Source organism: Lutra lutra, chromosome 7, assembly GCF_902655055.1.
Source record: "Lutra lutra chromosome 7, mLutLut1.2, whole genome shotgun sequence".
NCBI classification, from domain to species: Eukaryota; Metazoa; Chordata; class Mammalia; order Carnivora; family Mustelidae; genus Lutra; species Lutra lutra.
Genome location: NC_062284.1, coordinates 105,731,516 through 105,756,428, shown reverse-complemented (window position 1 = coordinate 105,756,428; position 24,913 = coordinate 105,731,516). Strand labels below are relative to the sequence as shown.

At 37.3% G+C, this 24,913-nt stretch overlaps 1 protein-coding gene across 7 annotated transcripts in view; it reads right to left on the bottom strand.

Moving 5' to 3' along the window:
• Positions 1-21,849, bottom strand: part of ARID4A (AT-rich interaction domain 4A) — a 65,529-nt gene extending 43,680 nt beyond the window's left edge. For 2 of the 7 annotated variants that reach the window (XM_047736291.1, XM_047736297.1), the window contains exons 1-9: positions 21,711-21,849; positions 20,564-20,620; positions 18,331-18,441; positions 16,309-16,374; positions 15,236-15,326; positions 7,953-8,032; positions 7,768-7,862; positions 5,696-5,870; positions 629-708 (exon numbers count right to left, since the gene is read on the bottom strand). In XM_047736291.1, the coding sequence (XP_047592247.1) occupies positions 629-708; positions 5,696-5,870; positions 7,768-7,862; positions 7,953-8,032; positions 15,236-15,326; positions 16,309-16,374; positions 18,331-18,441; positions 20,564-20,569 (704 nt within the window). In that variant the 5' untranslated portion in view covers positions 20,570-20,620; positions 21,711-21,849. Of the gene's footprint in view, positions 1-628; positions 709-5,695; positions 5,871-7,767; positions 7,863-7,952; positions 8,033-15,235; positions 15,327-16,308; positions 16,375-18,330; positions 18,442-20,563; positions 20,627-20,727; positions 21,153-21,710 lie in introns of those variants that run through there. The other 5 variants (XM_047736296.1, XM_047736298.1, XM_047736292.1 and 2 more) reach the window with 4 other exon arrangements.
• Positions 21,850-24,913: the final 3,064 nt, after the last annotated feature.

Sequence of the window (24,913 nt, the reverse complement as noted above, 5' to 3'; positions counted from 1 at the left end):
GTAATATTAAAATATTTTTATGACTGTAAAATAAAATTTAAATTTTATCTTACATTTATCCAAATTTATCTAAATTTATCTAAATTATCTAAATTTATCTAAATTATCTTACATTTATCTAAAAAATGTTAAATTTTCCAGAGAATTACATCTCTCTCTCTCTAGACACACACACACACACACACACACACATACACACATATAATTTTTTTTACATCCTTTTTGGGAAACAAAGCAGAGATTAAAGTTTCTAAAAATGTGACTTAATTTTAAAAAAAGTCAAAATAATTATTTTAGTAATATTCTAAGAAAATTCTATGAAAAGTAAATTTCATAGTTCATCATATGAATAGCATACATAATAAAAATACCAAATTTTTACAATTGAAGAGAAAACCAATACCATGCTTAATGAAACTTTTTAAATATTATTCTCACATACTGTTCAGTTTTTATATAAAATTTTTCAGAAAAAGTAACTTACATTACAAAAAGTAAACCATATTATGTAATGACTTCTCAGTTCATGAAATGATCAGACTTTTAAAAATAAAGCTTGGACTGTGGAAGAGTTTATCACTGTGCTTTCATTTTCTTTCTCCCAATGTAACACTATTAAGTGACTCACAATTTAGAATCGAGAAATGATCGAACTAAACACTGGTCTTTTTTCACTGTGATGTCATCATTACAGCTGGGAGATATTACCTGAAATATAAAAGAAGAACAGATTGGTTCCTAATTTCCCTTGCTAAAAAAACATAATTTTTTGAAAAGAATAATTCCGGATCCCCTTCACTTCTCAAATGGATTACCTTTTGTAAGAAATAGTTTCATTGTCAGTAATTTCCATTATAAATGAGCTACTTAAAAAAGAAGGCTACCTTCTTTTTATTTATTTTTATTATTTAGTACACTGGTTTTCTAGATATTAAATTTATTCAGTCATTAGATTATACAGTGAATAGTTAATACAATATAAATTACAATGTGACCACCACTTCAAAAAATTAGGATTTATTCTAAGCTATGTATTTATTGTCCAAAAAAGTAAAACATATGATCCATGATGAAAATGTGGAATATAATTTTTTTTTTTAGATTTTATTTATTTAGAGAGAGAAAGAAAGAGAGTATGTGTGAGGTGGAGGAGGGCCATGGGGGTAAGACAGTGGAGAGAAAGAATCTCGGGCAGACTCCACGATGAGCACAAAGCCCAACTCGGAGCTCAATCTCAGGACCCTGAGATCATGACCTGAACCAAAATCAAGAGTCTGAGCCACCCAGGTATTCCAACATATTATAATGTTTTAAAAATACACTTCAATCAAGAACTGTTTTGAAATCCTGTTTGTTCAAACACCTAGGTTCTAAAAAAACACCTAAGTTCCCTTTCTTACTAGAGCATTGCAAATTTTAGTAATGAAAACAAATCAAAGAAAATCTGAGTAATAACTTTTTTCTTTTTTATAAAAGATTTTATTTATTTATTTGACAGAGAGAGAAAGCCAGAGAGGAAACGCCAGCAGGGGGTAGAGCAGAGGGAGGGAGAAGCAGGCTCCCCGCTGAGCAGGGAGCCTGATGAGCAGCTTGATCCCTGGACCCTGGGATCATGGCCTAAGGTGAAGGCAGAAGCTTAATGACCAAGCCACCCAGGCATCCCCTAAGAACTTTTTAATTTCTTAACTTTTTTTTTTTAAAGATTTTATTTATTTATTTGACAGAGAGAGATCACAAGTAGGCAGAGAGGCAGCCAGAGAGAGAGAGGGGGAAGCAGGCTCCCCGCTGATGATGTGGGGCTCGATCCCAGGACCCTGAGATCATGACCTGAGCCAAAAGCAGAAGCTTAACCCACTGAGCCACCCAGGTGCCCCCAATTTCTTAATTTTTAAAAATAACAAATGTCTTAACATTAGTAAATAGCTAATCACTATATACTTTTTAAAGCACTTAAATTTTTTAAAAAATTAGTCTACTAATAAACTGCTGAAATTTATCTGCTCATTATCATCCCGAACACCAGCTCCTCTGCTACAACCTAGCACTATCCACAGAACTTTATGCAATGATGGAAATGTTCTGTAGGTGCACTGCTAAGCACCTGAATGTGGCTAGTGCAACTTAGAGACTTAATTTTTAATTTTGTTTAATTTTAATTAAGTTACATTTATATTTAGGGGCACCTGGGTGGCTTGGTCAGTTAAGTGACTGCCTTTGGCTCAGGTCATGATCCCAGGCTCCTGGGATCAAGCCCTGCATTGGGCTCCTTGGTCAGCAAAGAGCCTGCCTCTCCCTCTGCCTGCCGCTCTGCCTACTTGTGCTCTCTATCTCCCTGTCAAATAAATAAATAAAATCTTAAAAAAAAAAGTTAAATTTAAACAGTCATTAGGACTCATGGCTATCATATTAAATGATACATATCCAGATAATTAAAAATTCTTTGCAGTCCTATCCGCTATTTTAACATCCGATGGCAGTAAATGTTTGTCTGCTAGGTGCTGGTCGTTATTAGACTAATAACAGAGTTGTGTCTGTCCTCAAGGAGCTAACAGCATAATGGAGAGGTAAACACAAAAAGAACACCATGGAGGGTAAGTACGGAGATATGAAAACACCTAGGAAGACTCAACCCAACTGAGGAAAGGAAAAGGTATGGCAGCAAAGGCTTCAGGTCAGGTCTTAAAGGATGAGTATGCACAGACAGAGCTTAATTACCTCACCTGTGATCTACTAAATTAGCCTCCAAATTGATTCCTGCCATTTCTAGTCTTTCCAACAATTTGGTCAACATACTACTGTCTCATTAACATTCCAAAATATGCAGCTCAAATGATGTTACTCTTCTGCAAAATACTATGCAGAATTATGGCCCTCTTGTGCCTAGCTCCAAATTATCTTCCCAGTCTTATTTCCTATGATTCCCTTATTTGTGTCCAATATTTAGCTAAATGGATTCCGAGAGCAAACAGTTCCATGAACAAACTCCTTGCTTCTCTGCTTTTACTTATCTTTTTTCCTCTAAGAAAGTCCTCTAGAGAAGCTTTGTTTAACTAACTTTAAATCCATCAAGGCTCAGTTCAAAAGCAACAGCTTCATGAAGATGTTCTGGGTCTCCTTTATATAAATGTAATCTCTCAAGACAAGATGTCCTAATGTTGAACATATACTATTGCATATATAGTTACTTGAATTATTCTCTGCATTAAATTATGAAATTATCAAAAATGAGATTGGTGTCTTTTATTTTCTACATTACTTGGCAAACAGTAAGTCTGCTGAGTAAATAAAGGAATTAAAAAAACATGGGGTGCCTGGGTGGCTCAGTGGGTTAAGCCTCTGCCTTTGGCTCAGGTCATGATCACAGGGTCCTGGGATCAAGCCCCATATCTGGCTCTCTGCTCAGCAGGGAGCCTGCTTCTCCCTCTCTCTCTCTCTGCCTGCCTCTCTGCCTATTTGTGATCTCTCTCTGTCAGATAAATAAATAAAATATTAAAAAAAAAAATCTCGTGGCAAATTACGATCTAAATATTCTGAACCCAAACCCATTTACTTATCTGCATGTGTGACTGAAAGGCTCAAAGGATTTCCAGACTTTTCTTATGTACAGTAAATCTCTTATATATAGCAACTGAATAATGTACTTACATGCACATAAAAACCTCTAAAAAATGGCCTGGGTTCTTTAAAGGATCTAATTTGGGACATGTTTTCTGCCAACACTGTTTTTGGAAATATATGTGATATCAAAATTCAAAAAATAAAATTCAGAGAAGGGGCACAGTTATGTTAGAGTGGTTAGGGGAGACTGCAGAAAAGGTAGGACTCGAGCTGAATCTTAAGAGAGGAGTAGGAAAAGGAGAAAATGAAAACAAGTATTACCAAGCATTATTGATTCCGCTCATGAAATAATTCTCTTGCCCATCTTTTCTTCTCATACCTTCCTGGAGGAAGCAAAGACTAGATTTCCCTACCAACCCATCAGACTTGCCATTTCCAAAACCTAGATGTACCATTCCTTTCCCCAATACCCCCTGTTCTACTCTACTGTCTGCACCAAGTTTTAAAAATGATGATAGAGGAGGATGCCTCTGTGGCTCAGTTGGTTAAGTGTCTGCCTTCAGCTCAGGTCACGATCCCACAGTCCTGGGATCACATCCCACATCAGGCTCCTTCTTCAGCCGGAAGCCTGATTCTCCATCTGCCACTCCCCCTGCTTGTGTGCTCGCGCTCTCTCTCTCTCTCTCTCTTCTGGCAAACAAATAAATCTTAAAAAAAAAAAATTTATGACAGAAGGGTGCCTGGATGGCTCAGTCTGTTAAGTGTCCAACTCTTTTTTTTTTTTTTTAAAGATTTTTATTTATTTATTTGACAGAGAGAAATCACAAGTAGGCAGAGAGGCAGGCAGAGAGAGAGGAGGAAGCAGGCTTCCTGCCGAGCAGAAAGCCCGACGTGGGGCTCGAACCCAGGACCTGGGATCATGACCTGAGCCGAAGGCAGCGGCTTAACCCACTGAGCCACCCAGGCGCCCCAAGTGTCCAACTCTTAAGCTCAGCTCAGGTCTTGATCTTAGGAATCGTTAAGTTCAAGTCCTGTGTTAGGCTTCATGGAAAAAAAGAAAAAGGACTATACAATCTTTAATAGCTATGTAATCTCTAAATATATATAATTAGATTCTTGAGAGCAGTGTGTTACAAAATTCATACTTCTCTCTCTTCTAAGGAATTTAGAGCTGAACTCACTGCATATCCTCAGTAAATACTAATTGATTTGATTTAAGGCAAGAGTAAAGGTTTAGAAGAGTCAAGTGTCTGACATGGAGCAGTTAAGATAGTACCCGAGGAAAGAGCTTACACTGAAAATGAGAAACAAACAAGAGCTGGGATGGCCTCAGATATCCATCTAAAGAATGCAGAATTGGGGGCACCTGGGTGGCTCAGTGGGTTAAGCCTCTGCCTTTGGCTCAGGTCATGATCTCAGGGTCCTGGGATCGAGCTCCACATCGGGCTCTCTGCTCAGCAGGGAGCCTGCTTCCCTCTCTCTCTGCCCGATCTGTCTCCTTGTGATCTCTTTCTCTCTCTGTCAAATAAATAAAATCTTAAAAAATAAAGAAAGAATGCAGAATTGATCCATAAGGCAGCCACTGAATGTTTTGTGGCGGTTTTTTTTTTGAGAATGGGACTATCATGATTAAATCAGTATATTAAAACTATTTCTCTATAAAAACTGCTTCTAGAAAAATATGAATTTAGCAAAAAGGTCAGGAATCAAGTTAAGGGAACTTATGGGTAATTACCATAAAGTGAGTAAAAAATGATAATAGGAATAAGAAGAGACCACTGGACACATTTTGAAGGGAAAGCTGAAAAATCCCAGTAAACAACTTCATAGAAAATTAAAGAAAGAAATAACAAGAGAAGACAGTGAAGTATGTGGGACTTAAGTAGGATTGCTCAACTCTGCAATGAAGTCCAAATTAAATTTATGTAATACTTTCAAAATATTTTAAATATTTTTTAAAAATCCATTTTAACATTTGTTTATTTATTTAAGTTTTAACTAGGCTCCACACCAATGTGGGGCTTGAACTCACAACCCTGAGATCAAGAGGTGCATGTTTTACCGAATGAGCCAGCCAGGCACCCCCTTTAACAAATATTTTAAATGGTTAATGAATTCTGCAAGAAATCTAACTTACCAAGGCAGGATACCAATCAGTCTTCTCAGATGTAGATGCCACACTTACAACTTTTCCTAATAATTCATCATTGAGACGTCGCTTATCTTCATCTTCTTCCTCACTACTTTCTTCTTCTTTTTCATCTTCATTACTAAAAGTCAGAATAACTTTATCAGGATCTTCACATAAGCCACTGCTGAGACAGAGTGGTGTGAGTTTAACATGTACAACTCAATTTCTAATGTAGATTACTCCAGAGTAGTAGTTCTTCATTCTTATTGAAATTGAAGAGATAGATACCTCTCTGGTCCCAAACTAGTCCTGAGCTATCCATAGTAACTCTTGAGTCCACGTCACTAGATGAATGAGGATTTGGACTTTGCTCTTATGCCAACCACCAGCTGGGACAGAAAAGTCTAAATATGTCCCCACGAACTACTTATTGTGCCAGTACATTTTTTTTTTTAAAAAGACTGTCCTTCCACTTTTTATGTATGCCAGGTGCCAGATAATATAACTCTAATTTCCTAACAGGTTATGAAAAGATTGCATTAATAAACACGTGAGGCGGGGCGCCTAGGTGGCTCAGTGGGTTAAAGCCTCTGCCTTTGGCTCAGGTCATGATCTCAGGGTCCTGGTATCAAGCCCCACATCTGGCTCTCTGCTCAGCAGGGAGCCTGCTTCCTCCTCTCTCTCTGCCTGCCTCTCTGACTACTTGTGATCTATCAAATAAATAAATAAAATCTTAAAAAAAAAAAATAGAAAAAAGAAAAAAAGAAACATGTGAGGGTTTAAGGTCACTTACCTAGACAATAAAATAAGCAGACAAACTCATAGTGAGCAAGTCTACAAAACTGGCCTGTACTCTTCAAAAATGTCAAGGTAATGAAAAGACAAAAAAAAAAAAAAAAAAGCCAAAGAACTTTTCCAGATGAAAGGAGATTTAAGAACCATATAAACTAGGGATGTCTGGGTGACTCAGTTGGTTAAGTATCTGCCTGTGGCTCAAGTCATCATCTCAGGGTCCTGGGACTAAATCCCATGTCAGGCTCCCTGCTCGGGGAGGAGTCTGCTTCTTCCTCTGCCCCCACCCCTACTCATGCTCACTCGCTCTCTCACTCTAGCTCTGCTCTCTCTCTCAAATGAATAAAATCTTAAAAGAAAAAAAAAAGAACCATATAAACTAAGTGTAATGCACGGCCTTGGGGTGGATCCTGGATTCAGGGGATGCTTCTAAAGGTTACTATTGGGTCAACTGGCAAAATCTGAAATATGGATTACATATTATTAGATAACACCATTCTATTAATGTTAAATTTTCTGAATTTGATAACCATACTTTGACTATGTAAGCGAATTTGCTTATTCTTAAAGTTTTTAAAGGTAGGTCTGATGCTTGCAATACCCTCTCAAGGTGGTTTGACCATAAAATTATCAATAAAAAATAATCATATATACTTACAGAGTGAATAAGTCAAAAAATTTTAAGTTCCAAAAAATTTTAAGTTAATGAATCTAGATGATAAGTATATGAAAGTTTATTGTGTAATTTTTTTTTAAAGATTTATTTTTAGACAGTGAAAGAGAGAGAGAATGTGCACAAATGGGGGTAGGGGAAGGAGGACAGGAAGAGAATCCCAAGCAGACTGCCTGCTGAGTGCAGAGTCCAACATGGGGCTCAATCTCACAACCCTGAGATCCTGACCTGAGCTGAAACCAAGAGTCAGATGCTCAACTGACTGAGACACCTAGAAGCCCCAAAAGTTTATGTATAATTTTTAAGTCTGAAGTGTTTTTGAGATGAAAAGGTTGAAAATTATATATACTCACTTAAAATAGAAAAAAACATATCAATTAAGGAATCTAGCAAAGTAACTCAAGACAAAATAGCCTTTTTGAAAAAGGCGTTGTGATAATTCTTGGACAGAGCAATGGGAATAATTAAGAACAAGATCTGCTCAAGGTAAAATGTCTAATATAAGGATACAAGATACGATGGAAAAGTTACCTGAACAATTTTAGCCATCCTAGAAAAATCATTTGGTTAATGTTGTAAAAACTGTAACATTACTGTATATGAAAACACTCACACAGGAAGAGAGGACCTCCTTCCTCTGTTTGTCTTCTTCGCAATTACTGGAGTTCCAAAATGCTCTGGATTTGTTAAGGGAAGCTGGTCAAGTGTCTAGGTAAGAAACAACAGACAAATTAAATCAAATTTTTGCCTCGATGTACGAAGTTATTCAACCCAAAAAGCCTACCGATGGCACCCTACCTCACTCTCAGCAAAATGTCTCTCTCCTTTTAGGCAAAGTGAAGTGCGTCTCAGTGTTCTCTCATCACCATCATCAAACACTAAAATAAGCAAGAGATACCAGAGAATTTATGCACACTAAGTAAAAATTTCACTGCAGAGAATGCTATTGTTGCTATTTATCTCGGCTTCACATTTGTAAGAATCATTATTTGTTATTTTTCAAAACCTTTTAAAATGTGCATACTACATTTTTCATTCTGTAGCTGCCAAACAGATGCAGGTTAAATGTCTGCCCCCAACTGCTTAGGTGTCTCCATTCATTTGTTCAATGTCTACCACTACAGAACCACCTTCTTTAAACCATTAGCAACCTAGTCAAATCAAGAATTATTACCTTTAATCCTAGAAAAATGAGTAAAAACCTGGTTTAAAAAAAAGCATTATGGGTTTGTTCCCAACAGTTATCAATGAAGTATCTCTTACTTCGAGAAACTGTTTGCCTTCTGGTAGTGTTTCTTGGATTACTGGACTCTTCTATTTATTTCCATGATAACTTACTATAGTAGAAGTACTGGCTGCCAAATTCTAAAGTCCTAAGATTCAACTTTTCTCTTTTGCTAGAAGAGGATTTAAGAAGTTTAGAAATAGGGCACCTGGGTGGCTCAGTCAATTAAGTGTCTGCCTTCAGCTAGGGTCATGATACCAGGGTCCTGGGATAGAGCCCCATATCGGGCTCACAGCTCAGTAGGGGGTTTGCCTCTCCCTCTGCTGTTTGCTCACTTGCTCTCTCTCTCAAGTAAATAAATAAAATCTTAAAAAAAAAAGTTTAGAGGGGCACCTGGGTGGCTCAGTGGGTTAAGCCTCTGCCTTCGGCTCAGGTCATGATCTCAGGGTCCTGGGATCGAGCCCCACATTGGGCTCTCTGCTCAGCAGGGAGCCTGCTTCCTCCTCTCTCTCTGCCTGCCTCTCTGCCTACTTGTGATCTCTGTCAAATAAATAAATAAAATCTTAAAAAAAAATTGGGGGGATAGGGGTAAGGAATTTAACATTTTATCACTTTAATTCTCCATATAACTAGCTATATTATTTTTATAGGTTTTTCAGAAACGCACTCTTATTTTAACATCTAACATATACAAAGTTTATTTTTAAAAAATGCTCTCAAAAAAAAAATGCTCTCAGAAGACGCCTGATTGCCCAGCATTATGAAGAAATAAAATATAAAAAAGATGAGATCCCTACCTCAGATACTTATAATACAAACATCAATTAATATGTGTATATCTTATGAAAATAACATATACATAGGAAGGCATATAGAGACAAAAATAATTACGTTTAGATTTAATTCCAATACAATTCTAGAGGTTTTTCCATTCTGACAGAGTTAGTATTAATAAAGGGAAATTCTACATTACTTTAATAATATTTAATCATAAACTTATTTTTTTTCATGCTAAGAGCTTATGTAAGTACTGAACTTCTTCAATATTTATCTACCTCAGTCAGTTCTTCTCTTAGACTAAAGACATCTAGTTTAAATTCTCTTACATGCAGGAGACAATGCAGAGAAAATGAAAAGTTCCTGAAGCACATATTCAAAGAACCATAATGATTCCACAAAAGGAGCTGTGTTATACACTGTCAACAATGCAGAAATTAATGACCACCTGCAGACACAATGACAGGATAAAACACAACATCCTCTAACAATTACATTACTAATCTACACTTGATTAACAGTGCTCTAAACATTTGTAACAAAACAATGATTCATATGGTGTCAAGTCTAATAAATAAACCAGTCTTCCTTTAAAAATCCAAGATCATGAAATTACTGTACCAAATTTAAAATAATTCATGTATTAATATCCCTAAATATATTCAAGAATAAAACCTTAAAAGTTCCAATTTTCCTTAATGCCTACAATATGAAAGATGGTAACAACAGACACACACATTCACGCTCAGATGCACCCACCTTTAAGTGGAGGTATGAGGAAGGAAAATGAGACTGTAAGACCAATGGATAATATTAAATTATGCAATAAGATGTTTTTCAGTGTTTCATTGTTAATCAATGGCAGCTGCAAATCAAATGTTCTCATGAAAAATTTCCAAAATTTTTTGAAGATTTTATTTATTTGAGAGAGAGAGAGAGAGAGAGCAGGAACAGAGGGAGAGGGAGAAGCAAGCTCACTGAACAGGGAGCCCACCATGGGGCTTGATCCCAAGGTCCTGGGATCATGACCTGAGCCAAAGGCAGATGCTTAACTGACTGAGCCACCCAGGTGCCCCTCTGATGAAAAATTCCAGTATCTTTAGTTCTTGCTTTTTTAAAAAAAATCACTTTGAAATAAATCAGATTTTTGAAGGAAAAAATGCATTTCACTTCAACATACTTTACCATGGGTAGAAATAATGTAAGAACAAAAAGAACTTCTCTAAAGGGAATTGTAGTACCAATAACAATTTCACAGTTTTACACAGGAATACTTACAACTTTGAGAGAACAAAGAGAAACGGTTTAAATTTATTTTTAACTCCTAAAACATACAAGGCATGTATTTAAGTACTATATACAAGTTTGAAAAGCTCTATAACCATTCAAGATTTCCTGAAAGATGGAAAAGTCAACATCATAGTGAAACTATTAGTCATGACATCCCTGATTATCAAAATCATGAGGAAGTTCCATCTATAAAAAACTTCCTCTAGAACTTTCATGTTAGAAGTATCATCTAAGGAACACCAAATTTGCAGGCACCGAGGAATGACTCTGGCATTCTGGCAAGAGTGAAATAATTAACTGGTGTAGATAGTAAATACAGCTCTTTTTAGTTCAAGATGTATACTACAGTATGCCAAGAGAAAATATTCAGACTATAAGGATTTAGTAATTCTATGAAATGTTTTATACTAGTCAAAACTGGCATCTGAATGGACTACTGAGTGCTAAAGAGTATAAATGCAGTATCTCTGGGGGTGCCTGGGTAGCTCAATCAGTTAGGTGTCTGCCTTCAGCTCAGGTCATGATCTCAGAGTCCTAGGACTGCCCAAGGTTGCGCTCCCTGCTCAGTGGGAAGTCTGCATCTCCCTCTCCCTCTGCCCCTTCCAACCACTCATGTGCTCTCTCTCAAATAAATATATAATTTTTTAAAAAGTGATACCTCTATTACTATGTTACTGTAAATACTGAAACATAATTTTAGAAAAAAGACAAAGCTCAGTCTCTCTCAATAATGTTGCTCATACTAGACAAAACAATGCCTGTGCAAACAAATACACAAACCCTAACTCTAAACTGTTAAAAGAAACAAAAGCAACAGGGGATCTACCTACTAAATACAAAAGCTCTACCTGTGATCACAGCACTGTTAGATGCTGGAGGACAGTAAGAGAACAACAGTAAATTAACTTTATCTCTCCAAAGATATAATTAGATATCACTCATTAAGCTTCTATCATGTACTAATCCTCACAACAGCCTCTGCAAGGTAGGAATCACTATCTTCCTTTTATAAAGAAACTGAGAATCTGAAAGCTACAGTTTTTTAAGGCAGATCAAAATAGGCATGAAGCAGAGGCATAAAATGAACACAGGAAAATAAGTCAAGAATTCTGACTTCACAAAAATATTATTATATCTGTGTATAGCAGTTACAATTAGTAAAATATTTTTATATCTACATTTACATATTAATTAAGAAAATATTTCACATAATGGAATAAAAACTTTAAAAATTACATACCTTAGGTATAACCAATAGTTCTGTTACATAAAATCATCTGTGATACAGAAGTCCCTCTGCAGCCAAGGTCAAAAACTTCAGAAATCAAGGAACTTAAGAAATTAGCACTCAAATGTATAATGAAATTGACAAAGTATCACGGGAATGCTAATTCTTATGGAAGGCCATTTAAACAATAGGTTAAAGCGTATCACAGGAATGCATAGGCTTCTTTTGGCTTAGTACTTCTTTTCCTAGTGATTTTCTAGTCAGTGGAATAACCACCGGTTTTTGAAAACATTCGTGATCGATGTTGGTAATAAAAAAACTTGTCATAAGAGGTTCTAACTAAATTAAAAAGCCTTATAAGCCAGGAGGACATGCTACAAAAATCAGTCCATTCACCAGTTTAATCTAAACCTCCTCTACTCCATTAACTAAAACTTCCATGAGATCTGATCCAACTGACATGCAAAACAGTAATCACAAGACATGAAAAAATCCTGAGTCTTAAAAAGCATCTGTCGCAAAAATATATAAATAATCAAATAGATTTTTTTTTCAATTTTAGAGAGATAGAGCGCATGCAATAGCATGAAGGGGGAGGTAGAGAGAGAATCTCAAGCAGACTCCATGCGGAGTGCAGAGACCAACACGGAACTCAATCTCAGGACCTCGAGATTCTGACCTGAGCTGAAATCAAGAGTTAGATACTTAACCGAATGACCCACTGAGGTGCCCCATTATCAAATAGATTTTAGTGTAAAATTTGATACATTACATATATGTGTATATGCATTTTATATGTAAATTACTAAAATAACAATTCTGTCCTTTACATTTTCCTATTTTTCAAGTACACTGTGTTATTTTTATATTCCAAAAAGGCAAAAGAAGAATAGTTTTAGAATGTCCTATTGACAACTATATTTACCAGGAGTTAATGGCAACATTCAAGTGAAGATACAAATTCCATCCTAATTTTGATAACTTTTGAATGACTAGACAGGTAACACATTTCCATACATTACACATATCTTTCAGGCAAAGATAAGAACTGCCAAATGAATAAATTATGCTAAGAAACACTGTTTTACGATAGGAAGAGGAACTATTTCTGAGGCTCAAAGAAACAAAAAAAATCCATAAACTGGAGCTGTTTATTATTCAATATTAGAGGGCAAGGTGTTAATAGATTTTTTAAAAATTAGGTTATATTAGCCAATTAAAAAGTGGCTATTCAACTATCACAGAAAAAATACCTAAGTATGTAAGATATTATCAGACTCATCAGATAATTTTTGATCACCAATGATCACAACTCTTATTTGATCCAAACTGGCAGCATGGTATCCTCTTTTCTTTTGTTTCTAAGAGTCAAATTTTGAGATCACTTAAAATTAAAAAAAAAAAATGATATGGAAATCATTAATACTTTGTGTAACTTTGATTCTACTTAGATAATACTTTACTAGCAAGTAGAAAACAAGAAAATTTTCAGAAAAAAGGAATTAAAGGTAGTAGTCACTCAAATAAAGAAAAATATAGAACATTCATGATCTGTGAGAGAGGACACATTTTATTTTGCCAACTTTTAGGCTCATTATGCTCTCATCATTCTTTATATGGGCTACATCCTTCAGGACCTAAATATTCTTTAGGGCAGAGTGCTTTATTAAACATACTTAAGTGAACCATGCTTTTTAACATCTTAAATTTTTTAGGTCACTTGCTGTCATTATGCAGATGCAAAAACACTTAAATATTTTGAATTTTTCTCCTGAATAAGTCTCTGTTTTTCCAAGTATTGACTATTTTACTAAATGTGTACTACCTGCATTAAGTTCAGCCAATGTAATTAGAAAAAGAAAGATTCTTGGGTTGCCATCCCAGGACCTAGTAAACTGAAGAGATTTGAAGTCCTCAAATCCTCATTTTTTAAAACAAGCACCAAGTGATTCTTATGTACACTAATGCTTGATACACGAATTACATGCAATTAAGATTCTACGCTCTTTCAGAACAAGAATTATACAATTTCTTCTGTAATTACCCATCATAGAAAATCACCACAGAGAATGCTCACTAGCAACTAGCTTTTAGAAATGCTAAAATGCCATTCATAAGAGGATAAAGATCTGTTATTCTGGAGTGCAGAAGCCCAAAATGTGAAAACCTGAAAAGTATCGCTTCTGCAGAAGCATAAGCATTATATCAGTAAAACTTCACAAGTACTGTCAATGAAGCCTCGATATTAAGCACCAAAGAGGATGCAATATTAGTATTTGAATATGCATCATATAATCTTGCATAATTTTGCATATATGAATGCCTGTAAGTTTTACCACTGGTTTAATATAGTAAAATTGTATTTACTTGATCTCTAAGAGTTAAGATTAAACTTAGTTTTAAATCTCTAACAACTATCAACAGCCACAACTAAGCTACCTAAAAATAAGTAGTTCAGAATACCAGAACTGTTGTGAACCAACATCAATTTCTAGGAGGTTCAAGAAGAACAAAAATAGTTAGAAAATAGTAGTTACATAGAACAAATTGTTACTGCTAATAAAAACTGCAGAGTTAAGACGTAGGAAGAACAATTTTTAACCAAAGCATATACTTCACAGCTTTGAGCATCACCGGAAGATGAATGATTTTTACTCAAAGCAACAATTCAAGTAAACTAAAAGTAAACCTATAGGATCATTTATTTTCCTTCTTTAAGGAAACCACACCATAATTACATCACTTATACCAGGACATAAATGTAAAAACCAAACAATGGTATAGATGTTCAGTGTAAAACAAAGGACTGGATTATTATCCACAGGACTGTGTAGTTTCAATGTACTGAGAAGAGATTTGTAAATGTTAATCATTGTTATTTTTATCAACATAATGACAGCAACTATGTAACTACTACATTTAGGTTTTAGTTTACATGTATTAAGACACTTGTTGCTACTCACGGCAACAAAGTTTTTTATAGCCAGTATAAGCTTATGCATGGAATGTTAAGTATGCATTCTCATTAGTAGCACATGTATCTTTCCTGAAAGGTGTACGGAGACCTGACTGGATGAAAAAATCAAAAATTAAGCTATGATCATCTAGACTTGAATCTACTCTGATTAGAATTTTTTTAGGCTTTAAATTCTGTGGTAACATCTGTATTACCCTTATGTAAAACAGGCAGCAATACAATAAAAGATTGCAACTGTACAATCTTGACTGTAATTACAGGAAAGGTAAAAAAGTCTGATTAGTTATAATACTAACTTGTATCAACCTTCTAATGGAAGAAAATAACCATAGAACTTAACTTTCTTAAAAAGAAATAATCTAGGTAGCCTAAAAAAGAAGTACATTCTTGGATGAAATAGTACCAAGTGACCAAAGAGGTAATTATTTTTGTTGCCAGCAGGTGTCATTAAAATTTTAACAACTATATCAAGTAAACTGACAGTAAAGAATACATATTTCTCTGTCAACATAATTCAGTGTATTTACAAAATACAGGTATATGCAATCCCAAATTAAATTCCATGTATTAAATTAACTACTTACCCACAGTGTACCAACTAGCATCTGTCAACTTGCTGATAATAGCCTCCTGAAAGGATCCATCAGATGTCCTTGTTTCAACAATAGCTCCAACCTAAAACCCAGTATCAAAAGTTTATTACCAAATTTAAATAAACCAAATCATTCCCACCAACTTTATGACCTGGGTTAAAAAGAAAAAAATACCTACGATAATTCTAGTTCACACTGACTTAGATCTTTATCATTTATAGTGCTCATGTATTTATCATGCAATTTGAACCTCAAAATGCTTTGATACACGTAAGGTTATTATTACCTTTATTTTACACATTGAATACTATGGCTCAGATGAGATGACAAGAACCAGTCTCTTAAGTCTTACTTCAGAGCTTTTATACTACATCACATTGCCTTCAAGGAAATTGTGGAATGCAAGAACCAGAAAACCATAAGATAACACAAGTAGCTTCAATTTTCTTTCACAGAAATACTGAATATTGGATTCAGCATTCGTCTTTAAGGGACCTTTTAGATAAAGGTTCACCTGGAGAGAGAGTGATGGACCAGTTGACCTTCTTTCAGCTTCCACATCAGATATATCAGATAAATGAGATATTAACCGAAGTGGTACTCTGACATAACAAAGATTTATTACATCAACAAATGGCCAGAAATGGATGGAAAACACAATATAGGTATCCACTAAATTGAATTATGAAGTAAATATACTTTACTTGAAATGTTAGAACAACAAAAGATTCCAATTTATGATACTAGTATATTACTTAGCAGGCTAAATATCTCTGATGACAATGCTAAGATATTCAATCCAAGAGATCAAAACAAAAGGTGGCTGAAAACTCATGTCGATGTATACTAAATTACCCTCTGGTAAGATGATTTACCTTTCTAAACTAAGGATACAGCTAGTGTAATAGAATTTATACTAACTCTATTAACACTTCATTTGTATTTTTATTTTCTGATTAACATTCTTATAAATTTTAAAACTATCTATGAAAGCAAAATTCAGTAATTGACCATATGTATTTATGATTTATCATTACAAACTTTAAACTGCAGAACATACGTACTCTTAAAGGACCCTTTACTTGGTCATCTTGCACCAACTGTGTAGTATTATCCTGTTTCAGGAGTACCTGGAAAACATTTTTTTGCACAATAATTTGCATATTACTTTTAAAACAACATGTTTATGAAGTCTGAAGTCTTTAATCTACATGTTCTTACCATCCTGGGCTTACTCCTGTTTTACTTTTACATTGTCTTATATTTGTGTTTATTGTCTCTCTCATTAACTGTGAGTTCCTTGAGGGCTAGAATCCTCCTTCACCATTATATCCTCAGCAGTTAGCAAATGTCAGTGCATATTACAGGCACTTCATAAATGTTTGCTGAATTAATGAACTATGTGAGATTTATAATTTGTAGTGATTACTGTAAAAGTTTAAAGCTGCCTTCTTTTTTATCAAGTTATAAAAGGTTCTGTCACAAAGTATATAAAAAACAGTATCAAACTTTTATTGCCCACATTCAAGGTAAATTAAAACCAGAACACCGTTGGTCATTTATAAAGTAAACCTAAATAATCATGATAGGTAGTTCAGTGACAAATAAGAACTCTTTTTTACTATAAATCCTCCCAAATATACAGTGTAATAATCATGCACACAGAGCAAGTACTCAAAATATGAAAACTGAAATTCCCTATAATGTATAACACGTCCTCCCCCATCACTGTACCGATTTTACATAAATATATCAAGAGCCACAATATTAACAGAAAGTTTAAATTCTCAACGAAATTCAAGTAAATATTCAGTAATCAAATCCCATATAGCTGACACAGTAAAAAAGGCCAATTGAAACGAATAAACGTCAAATGATATTGTAACAATTCCTGAAGAAAAATTTCATCAGATCAAAATTTAAAAAGATATCTCATAATAATCACAGATAAATCTATTTATCTGCTACACAAATCATATTCTTCTAGTTCAATGGTTCTCAAACTTAACATGCAGCAGAAACACTTGAAGGACTTGTTAAAATACAATCACTGGACCTTAGTCACAGAGTTTCTGACTCAGTAGGTCTGGGCCTGAACATTTGCACTTCCAGCACGTTCCCAGATAAGGATGATGCTGCTGGTCCAAGGCCACACTCTGAAATTAACTGCTCCAGGTCATTTACTCATTCAACATATTTTGAGTGCCCTACTATGTATAGTGCCCTACTATGTATCAAGCACTACTCTAGCGTTGAGGATAGAACAAGTCTAACATGTCCTTCTTTTATGGTGCTTAATTCTTGTAAGAAAAGATCAGATATGGAAGTGAAAAGCAAGCTGCAAAACTGAAACTACAATATGATCCAACAACAACAACAATAATACTGTTATGGTAGGCACTATACAGTATTTGACAGGCCATATTGAATCTCTCTGGAGTAGTATCAAAGAGGACATTCATGAACTTTACTATACAGCTCTATAATGTTAAAAATGTTTATAATAAACATGGATTACACTTGTAATTTAAGTAAGATTATTAAAAACATTTATATAGGAAAACTACTGGATGGAAACACAAAAATGTTAATAGTAGTTTCTGAGAGGTAAGCTATGGGTATTAATCCTTTGGTACTTTTCTGTATTTCCAAATACTGCACAGGAATAATGTGGTGACTTTTTTCTGGTCCTAAAAGCATCTTAAAAATAAAATTCTTAAATCATTTTTAACAATGTCTTAAAAACAATTTCAACTATATATTATTTTTCCTAATCATTTGACATCGTCTCTACCTGAACATTATGAAAGAAAAGAAAATAGATCACAGCCTAAGTAAACCTGCCACAACAGCAGAGAGCCAAATATAAGTCTGATAAACATTGTATTTTCAGAGAAGCATTTTGGAATAACTTCTCATTTTGAGTTCCTTATTTCGTAATTTTTAATGTGCTTTTCCTATAGTTTTGTATACAACAGTCCTTTCACATAAAAATGACTCAATAAAATGCTGATTTGCAGTGTCCCCATCCCGAATTCTCTTCAATACAGGTTGCATTTAAATTTAAAAAAAAAAAAAAAAATTACCTTAACTTTTACCAGCCTTTTCACAGTCTTAATTTTTGCCTCACAGAAGGCACCTCGGTACTTGGCACTGACATCAGTTCCCACTGTCAGATAGGCAGGCTCATCCGCCGCCTGATGGAAGAACATAAAATGTGAATGTCACTACTATTCTCCCCCACTCCAACCTCAAACCTCATTCGTTAAAAGGTTCTATATTTAAAGTAGTAAGAACATTAATATTATAGTTTATTAATGTCATTAATAATTTGAAAAATACCCCTAAAGCAAGCAATTACATTCCTTTACTACTATAAACTATGTCCTGACAACAAAACATTTTAAGTTTTAACTGAGAAGTTTCAGTAAGGTCATATGATCATGTTTTTTCCTCCAGATACAAAATGTTTCAACAAGTCTACAATTTATTTAAGAAATGAACATATTTAAAAAGAAAACAAAAAACAAGGGCACCTGGCTGGCTCAGTCAGTAGAGCATGTGACTCTCCATTTCTGGGTGGTGAGTTCACCCCCCGTGGTGGGTACAGAACTTACTTAAAAAATAATAATTAAGTACAAAATACCAAAAAGCAGGCACCTGGGTGGCTCAATCAGGTGGGCGACTGCCTTTGGCTCAGGTCATGATCCTGAAGTCCCAGGATCAAGTCCTGCGTCGGGCTCCCTGCTCAGCAACGGAGTCTGCTTCTCCCTCTGACCCTCCCCACTTTCATGCTCTCTCTCTCTCTTTTTCTCTCTTTCAAATAAATAAATAAAATCTTTTAAAAAAATGTTAAAAAAAAAAAAGCCTCCCAAACCAGAAAAGGTATATTCATACCAAGTGCCTATAAAACTTAAAGTTATTTAATTATGGCCTGAAAATTTTGTTTTCAAATTAGAAGAAATTACTGCTATTAAGATTAATGCTAACAATATGTAGTTAAATGTTTATTAACACAGCTACATTAAAGCATTATCTTTTTGGTAACGGTATAACCGCATAGATAAGAAATGAAGCCAATCCCTTCCACAAGGAGAACATTACTTGGGGGAATCATTGGCTGAAATCTACATTTAAAAAAATCTTAGTCTAAATCAGCTGATAAATGCAGATATATGAACTAATGGCTCAAAACTTGGGGCTGTACGTAGTTTATCACCCTAATCTTCCTGGTATATCAAAAAAATAAGCTTTACTAAAAAACTTCTACTTTTAGCAAATGGCCATGATCAGAATGATACATTGAAAGATGTGCGAAATTTCATTCTGCCATTCATTTTAATCTTGCAGTAACAGAATGATTATTATTCTAAGTCTGTCACTTTACGTATTTCTTTTCAAAAACTAAATGTATTCATATAGACTCGATTCAATATTGCTAAGCACAAAGGTAACAGTGTACACTTCAGAAATAACACTTGCAAGCAGAAATGATTTTTCCTTTTCCAGTAAGTTTTCCCAAGTAACATTAAAGAAGGTAATGTGTCATTTCCAAAAGATAAGAGAAAGTTTGGGGAAATGCTATATTGCAGAGTTTAACACAATAAAACAGTAAATGAGTAAGGAATCAAGTACCTTTTAAAGTCAGTGCATTTACAAATAATGCAAATTGAAGAGGAACACTTTGGCAAATAAATATCTAACTTGAAATATTAAAGGCCATTGTACTACATAATGCTATAACTTCCTTTCCCTTTAAATATCACATACAACGTGTGCACTATTAGCTATCTTCAGAAGAATGTATCTTGGTTTTAAAATGTTTACTATAATGACTGAACTAAAACATTAGTTTCAGTTCACCTTCAAATATTTTAGCTACAGAATTTTTCAGAGAAGAAATGACCTCTCCTTTACACAATGCACATATTCCTTCCTTAGAAAATCATACTGGCACTGTGGAAGAAAAAAAAATTTCAAAAAATCCCCCAAAGAACCAAAACAGGACAAAAGCTTTACTTCTGCAAAGGTTGCTGCCAACACAGGAAGTGTTTAAAAATACTAGCCCAATGGACAACAATGGAAAGGCTGCACCAGCCTTTCCAAAGTGCTAACTGCTTCAGAGAGGAGCCGGACTGACTGCATTAGACACAATGATCATTTCTCACCCTTTCAACACGTCCTCATTTTCAGAAAGCGCTGCTTAGTAGAGGAATCAATTTTGAGTAGAAAAAAAAAAAAAATGACATTCCACAGCACTAGCCTCACGACAAGCAGTGTCCAGGGCACGAGGTTCGGAGCAGCGCTGACTCCACTTACCTTCATTTTTACTGGTGATCTGTGGGGTTCCAGCTCAGCGAGCTATCTTCTCCGTCGCTAGAACTACGGGGAAGGGAAAGACAGGCACAGAATCAGTCAACAGAGGGGAGCGACCCAAGGAAAGAAAGTAAACAAACGCCAGCGGGGAGGGGCAGAACCCTCACCGGCGAAGGATAAGAACCCCCGGAGGGCAGCCAGGACGCAGGAGCTGAGAAAACAGCGAGAACCCCTCGGGCGCCAAAAGGCAGCTCGTTCCTCCCCGGAGTTCGCCAGCGGCCCACCGCGCCCCCGCCTCGCTCGCCACTTTGACCCGAAATGCCCAACTCGGAGCCCCAGGACCGAGCGCTCTGGAGAAGGGCAGGGCGCCGTGTGGGCTTCCCCAGGTCCCCCTCAGGCAGGGTCGCCAAGCTTTCGCTCAGCCGCCCCCCCAGATACCCCGACTTCGGCCCGCGCCCCGCCTCCGCCGCTCGGCCCCCTCGGCCCGCCCCGGGCCCGCGGTGGCGGTGGCGGCAGCGGAGTGTCACGGCGCCATTGCTCTCCTTCCTCCGCTCTGCACCATGTCAGAAAGGAGAAGCGCTTCTTCACCGATGGGGCAGGGGCCGCGGCCTTCAGCCGGGAGGCGCGAGAGTGAGGGGAGACCCGCGCGAGGGAGGGGGCTGGGGGGGGCGGAGAGGAGGAGGGGAGGTGGCCCGGAGAGGGTGTGGGAGGGGAGGGGAGCCGCACAGCGGCAGCCGCCGCCTCCTCCCCGCGCCCGCCTCAACTTTTTGTACAGCCCAGAAAGGTACCTGCCCCCGGCCCTTCGGGTCCTGCCACGGACTCCACAGGGAAGGACGCGCCGCGGAGTTGGGGACCGGCTCCCCCAAGCAGCCCGCTCCTCACCGCGCGGAAGCAAACTTAGCGGCGCGGCCAGCCCCACAGCCATTTTCCCGGGGAAGCCGCCGAGGAGGTGGCTGCGGCGGCGGTTCCTGCAGTTGCTGCCGCTGCTCCACGACTTGCCCCTTCCCCTGCGCTCGCCGCACCGCTTGCCCAGCACCCCCTCCCCACCTCCGAAGCTTCCAACTGCACCGGGACCCCGGGCAGCAGCACGAGCTGCTGCTACTGCCGCTTCGTCCACTCAGTATCCCCCACTTCCCTTCTCACCACCTACCAACTGCGGGTGAAGTGCGCGCTGTCAGCTTCCGAGTCCTCCGCCCCACTGACCCCCGTGGGCCCCCGTCCGGGCAGCACCACTCCCGGCCGTGGCGGCAGTTCCTGCGCCCGGTTCCCCACTCGCCCGATTTACTGCCACAATCCACCAAATAACAAGCTGTTGAGCAGACTCGCTTCTACACGAACTCCTATTGGCTGCTCATGACGCCGAAGAGCTTCGGATTGGAGCTCGCTACCTGCCGTCCTCATTGGATGTAGCTGTGAAACTTCACGGATTGGTGCGAAAAACAGCAGGTAGGACATCTTCCACTTATGATTGGCTGTTTCCGAAGGCTAACGTTACTGGAGAATCGAGTATTGAGTAAGCAGGTCCTGAAAAATGATTGGTTAATACGACTCCGGATGTGCTTGACCGAGCACTGATTGGTAAATTGAGGGGTCAGGAAGAGCAGTTCGGCACGAGGATTGGCGGCGAAGTGTCCCATGGAAACCGAACCCGGAGCTGCGGCCAGGATTTGGACGGGGGCGGGGCAGGGTCTTTCCAAAGCGCCTGCGCTAAACCGGCTTCTCGGCGCCATTTTGTCTGAGCTGTAGTGGTCGCAGCTCTATCGCATTTTATGTTTCTGGCGAGAGGAGAACCGGCGCGTTATCTTGTAGCTTCATTTTAGTGCGGCACCTATCCGCTGTTTACTCCAGGACAGCACCTGGTGAAGGTTGGAGGAGTCGGGGACGTGTCAAAAAGGTCGGTTGGAAGCTGTGGATGTCCGAGGGACTGGGGGATGGCGCAGCTTTAGAGGCGCCGGCACCGGAAGTGGACGGGCCGCGCGGCGGCCATGGCAAAGTAAGGTCTCGCTGCGGCGGGGTGGGGAGCGGGGAGGCGGGCGGGTTGAAAGGGGGCGAGGCTTTCTCTCCCGCCGCGAGAGAGAAAGGGGCGGAGGTAGATGTGCAGGTTTCTTTCTCCGGCCGGGTCCTTTGCATGCCTCTCCAGGGATTTTCTGGAGTCTGCTTTCCGATCAGTTCTTCCTCCCTTTGGAAGTGCGTTTCAGGAGCTTGTCATATCTTCTTGCCAAGTGCCAACCTGCTGTGGGCGCCTCCTTAATTAACGCGGGGAAGGCCAAGTTGTTTACACCCATCTGCGTGGGGAGAGAGATTTCCGCGTGCTCCTCACAGGATTAAGCGTTGGGAAACTGCAGGAATCTGCGGGGTGTGGAACTGGATACCTAGCCCAGGCTCTGCTACTCTAACCTTAGATAGGCGGCCTGTGCCATTCAGCACGAGGCTGATGCTGCTCTGAAAGGAAATGGTAGTGGTTTTGTAGGGACTGAGAACACTTTAAATAAGAGGACCTCCCCGATAGCAACTTTGGTCAGGGCAGCCATTGATTTTGTGCTTTTAGCAGAATCTTTGTGTTCTGTTAAAACACATTTGAAATGGTGAAGTGGAATTTGAATTGGCAAGTTGTTTTAAAGAATGAAATTTTAAAAATGTGAAATATCGTTGAATCTACGTTGAGTAAATTTACTCAAAAAGAAAAACTGTCCAACTAAAATTTTCATTCACAGCAGTGATTTTTCTAAAAATTACTTAAGAGAGTGGAATGAGGCATTTTTGGCACACTGGTCTGGATACTTGCTTAAAATTATTCTCTTTCTGTCTCTCTTTTGAGCAATGTTGCTCAAATTGACCCATATTGTTAGGTCTCCAGACTAGAAACGATTGTGTGATTTAATAATTTATTGGCGGTTTTTTGGCAGTTGGTCTGAAGAAAACAAGACCTTCAGTGAAATATCCTAAGTATTACTGAGGTAAGTTATAATTTCTGTAAAAATCTTTAAAATTGGGTAGACTGGGTGGAAAGGTTTTTATGGACCAGTGCTGTGTACCAGTAGAGCCATAAATAGCAAAAACGGAAGAACCATGGTTAAAAGAAGCTTGGTTTGACCAGGGGTTCAGATGAATCTGTATAATTAGCTTCCTGATGTGATCTTGTAGAATAAAATCTAAAATTTAGTACATATTTATGAATTTTATCTATTTATGTACTTTCTATTTCTGAATTTTTAAATATTTAACATTTTTATCACAGTATAATATTAATATTTCCATGATTTTTTCTTCCTAATTAAAAAAAATTGGCATATAAACAAGATATGTCAGTAAAAGTTGAAAAGAAGTGATTTATTTTTTCTTAATAAAACAGTAAATACTGCTGAACTGTACAGCGGGTAATCACCTATAATTCCACTACCCAACTTAAAACTTACTATCTGATACAAATAATGTATGTCAGTGGACATTGGGAAATTACTAAAAAGCCCAAAAAAGAAAACAAAAGTTTCTTGTATTCTTTCCACCAAAAGTTAACTACAGTTTATACTGTAGTTCTATATAATACAGAGGGTTTCTCTTTTTCATCAGCTTTGTTTTATAAAATAAAGGTTAGTCTAGTACTGTACTCATTTTATCCCTTGTGTTTTTTTCTTTATGGAAGATACTTGGAACGTGGGAAACACTTTGTCCATAAATCATTGTTCATGGTTGTGTAGTGTTCTATAGAATAGATGTACCATACTTTATATGATCTGATACCTTAGTTTTTCTATGATAACAATGTATGGTATCCTTGTGCATGTTTTACAAAAGATTGTGCCTGACAGTTGTTGTCTGTTGCTAAAATATCTAGGCATCTAGATCTTTCTGTATATCTTTGATTATTTGGAATAAATTCCTAGAAGTGGAAACATAAGGCCAAAAGGATTATACAGTTAAGTCTTTCGTCTTTGTACAGTTTCCACCAGAAAGCTTTGTTCTTACTGCTTATATTTTTTGTTGTCCTTTTTCTTTTCTTTCTGTTTTTTCTTCAGCTTTATTTTTCAATTTCTTCCCCTGGGTCTCTTTATTCAAGCAGAATTATAATGTTTAAGTCACGCATACAGTAAAATAATTATGAGAATTTTTATTGGCCCTTATATGTGATTTCTTAAATATAATGTATTTTTCACTCTAGTTAGACATTTGTACAATGGAATATTTTGCTACACAGGAGTGACATTAAAGGATACTAAAAACAAATACTGTTTTTATGGTATAGTTAGTGAGTTTATGTTTCCTCGTAGTCATCCTTAAAGTTTTCCATTTTTATGTGCATTCTTTTGGTGCTTTTGTAAACCATCTTAATGTTTTAACAGTAGTACTTTTCTA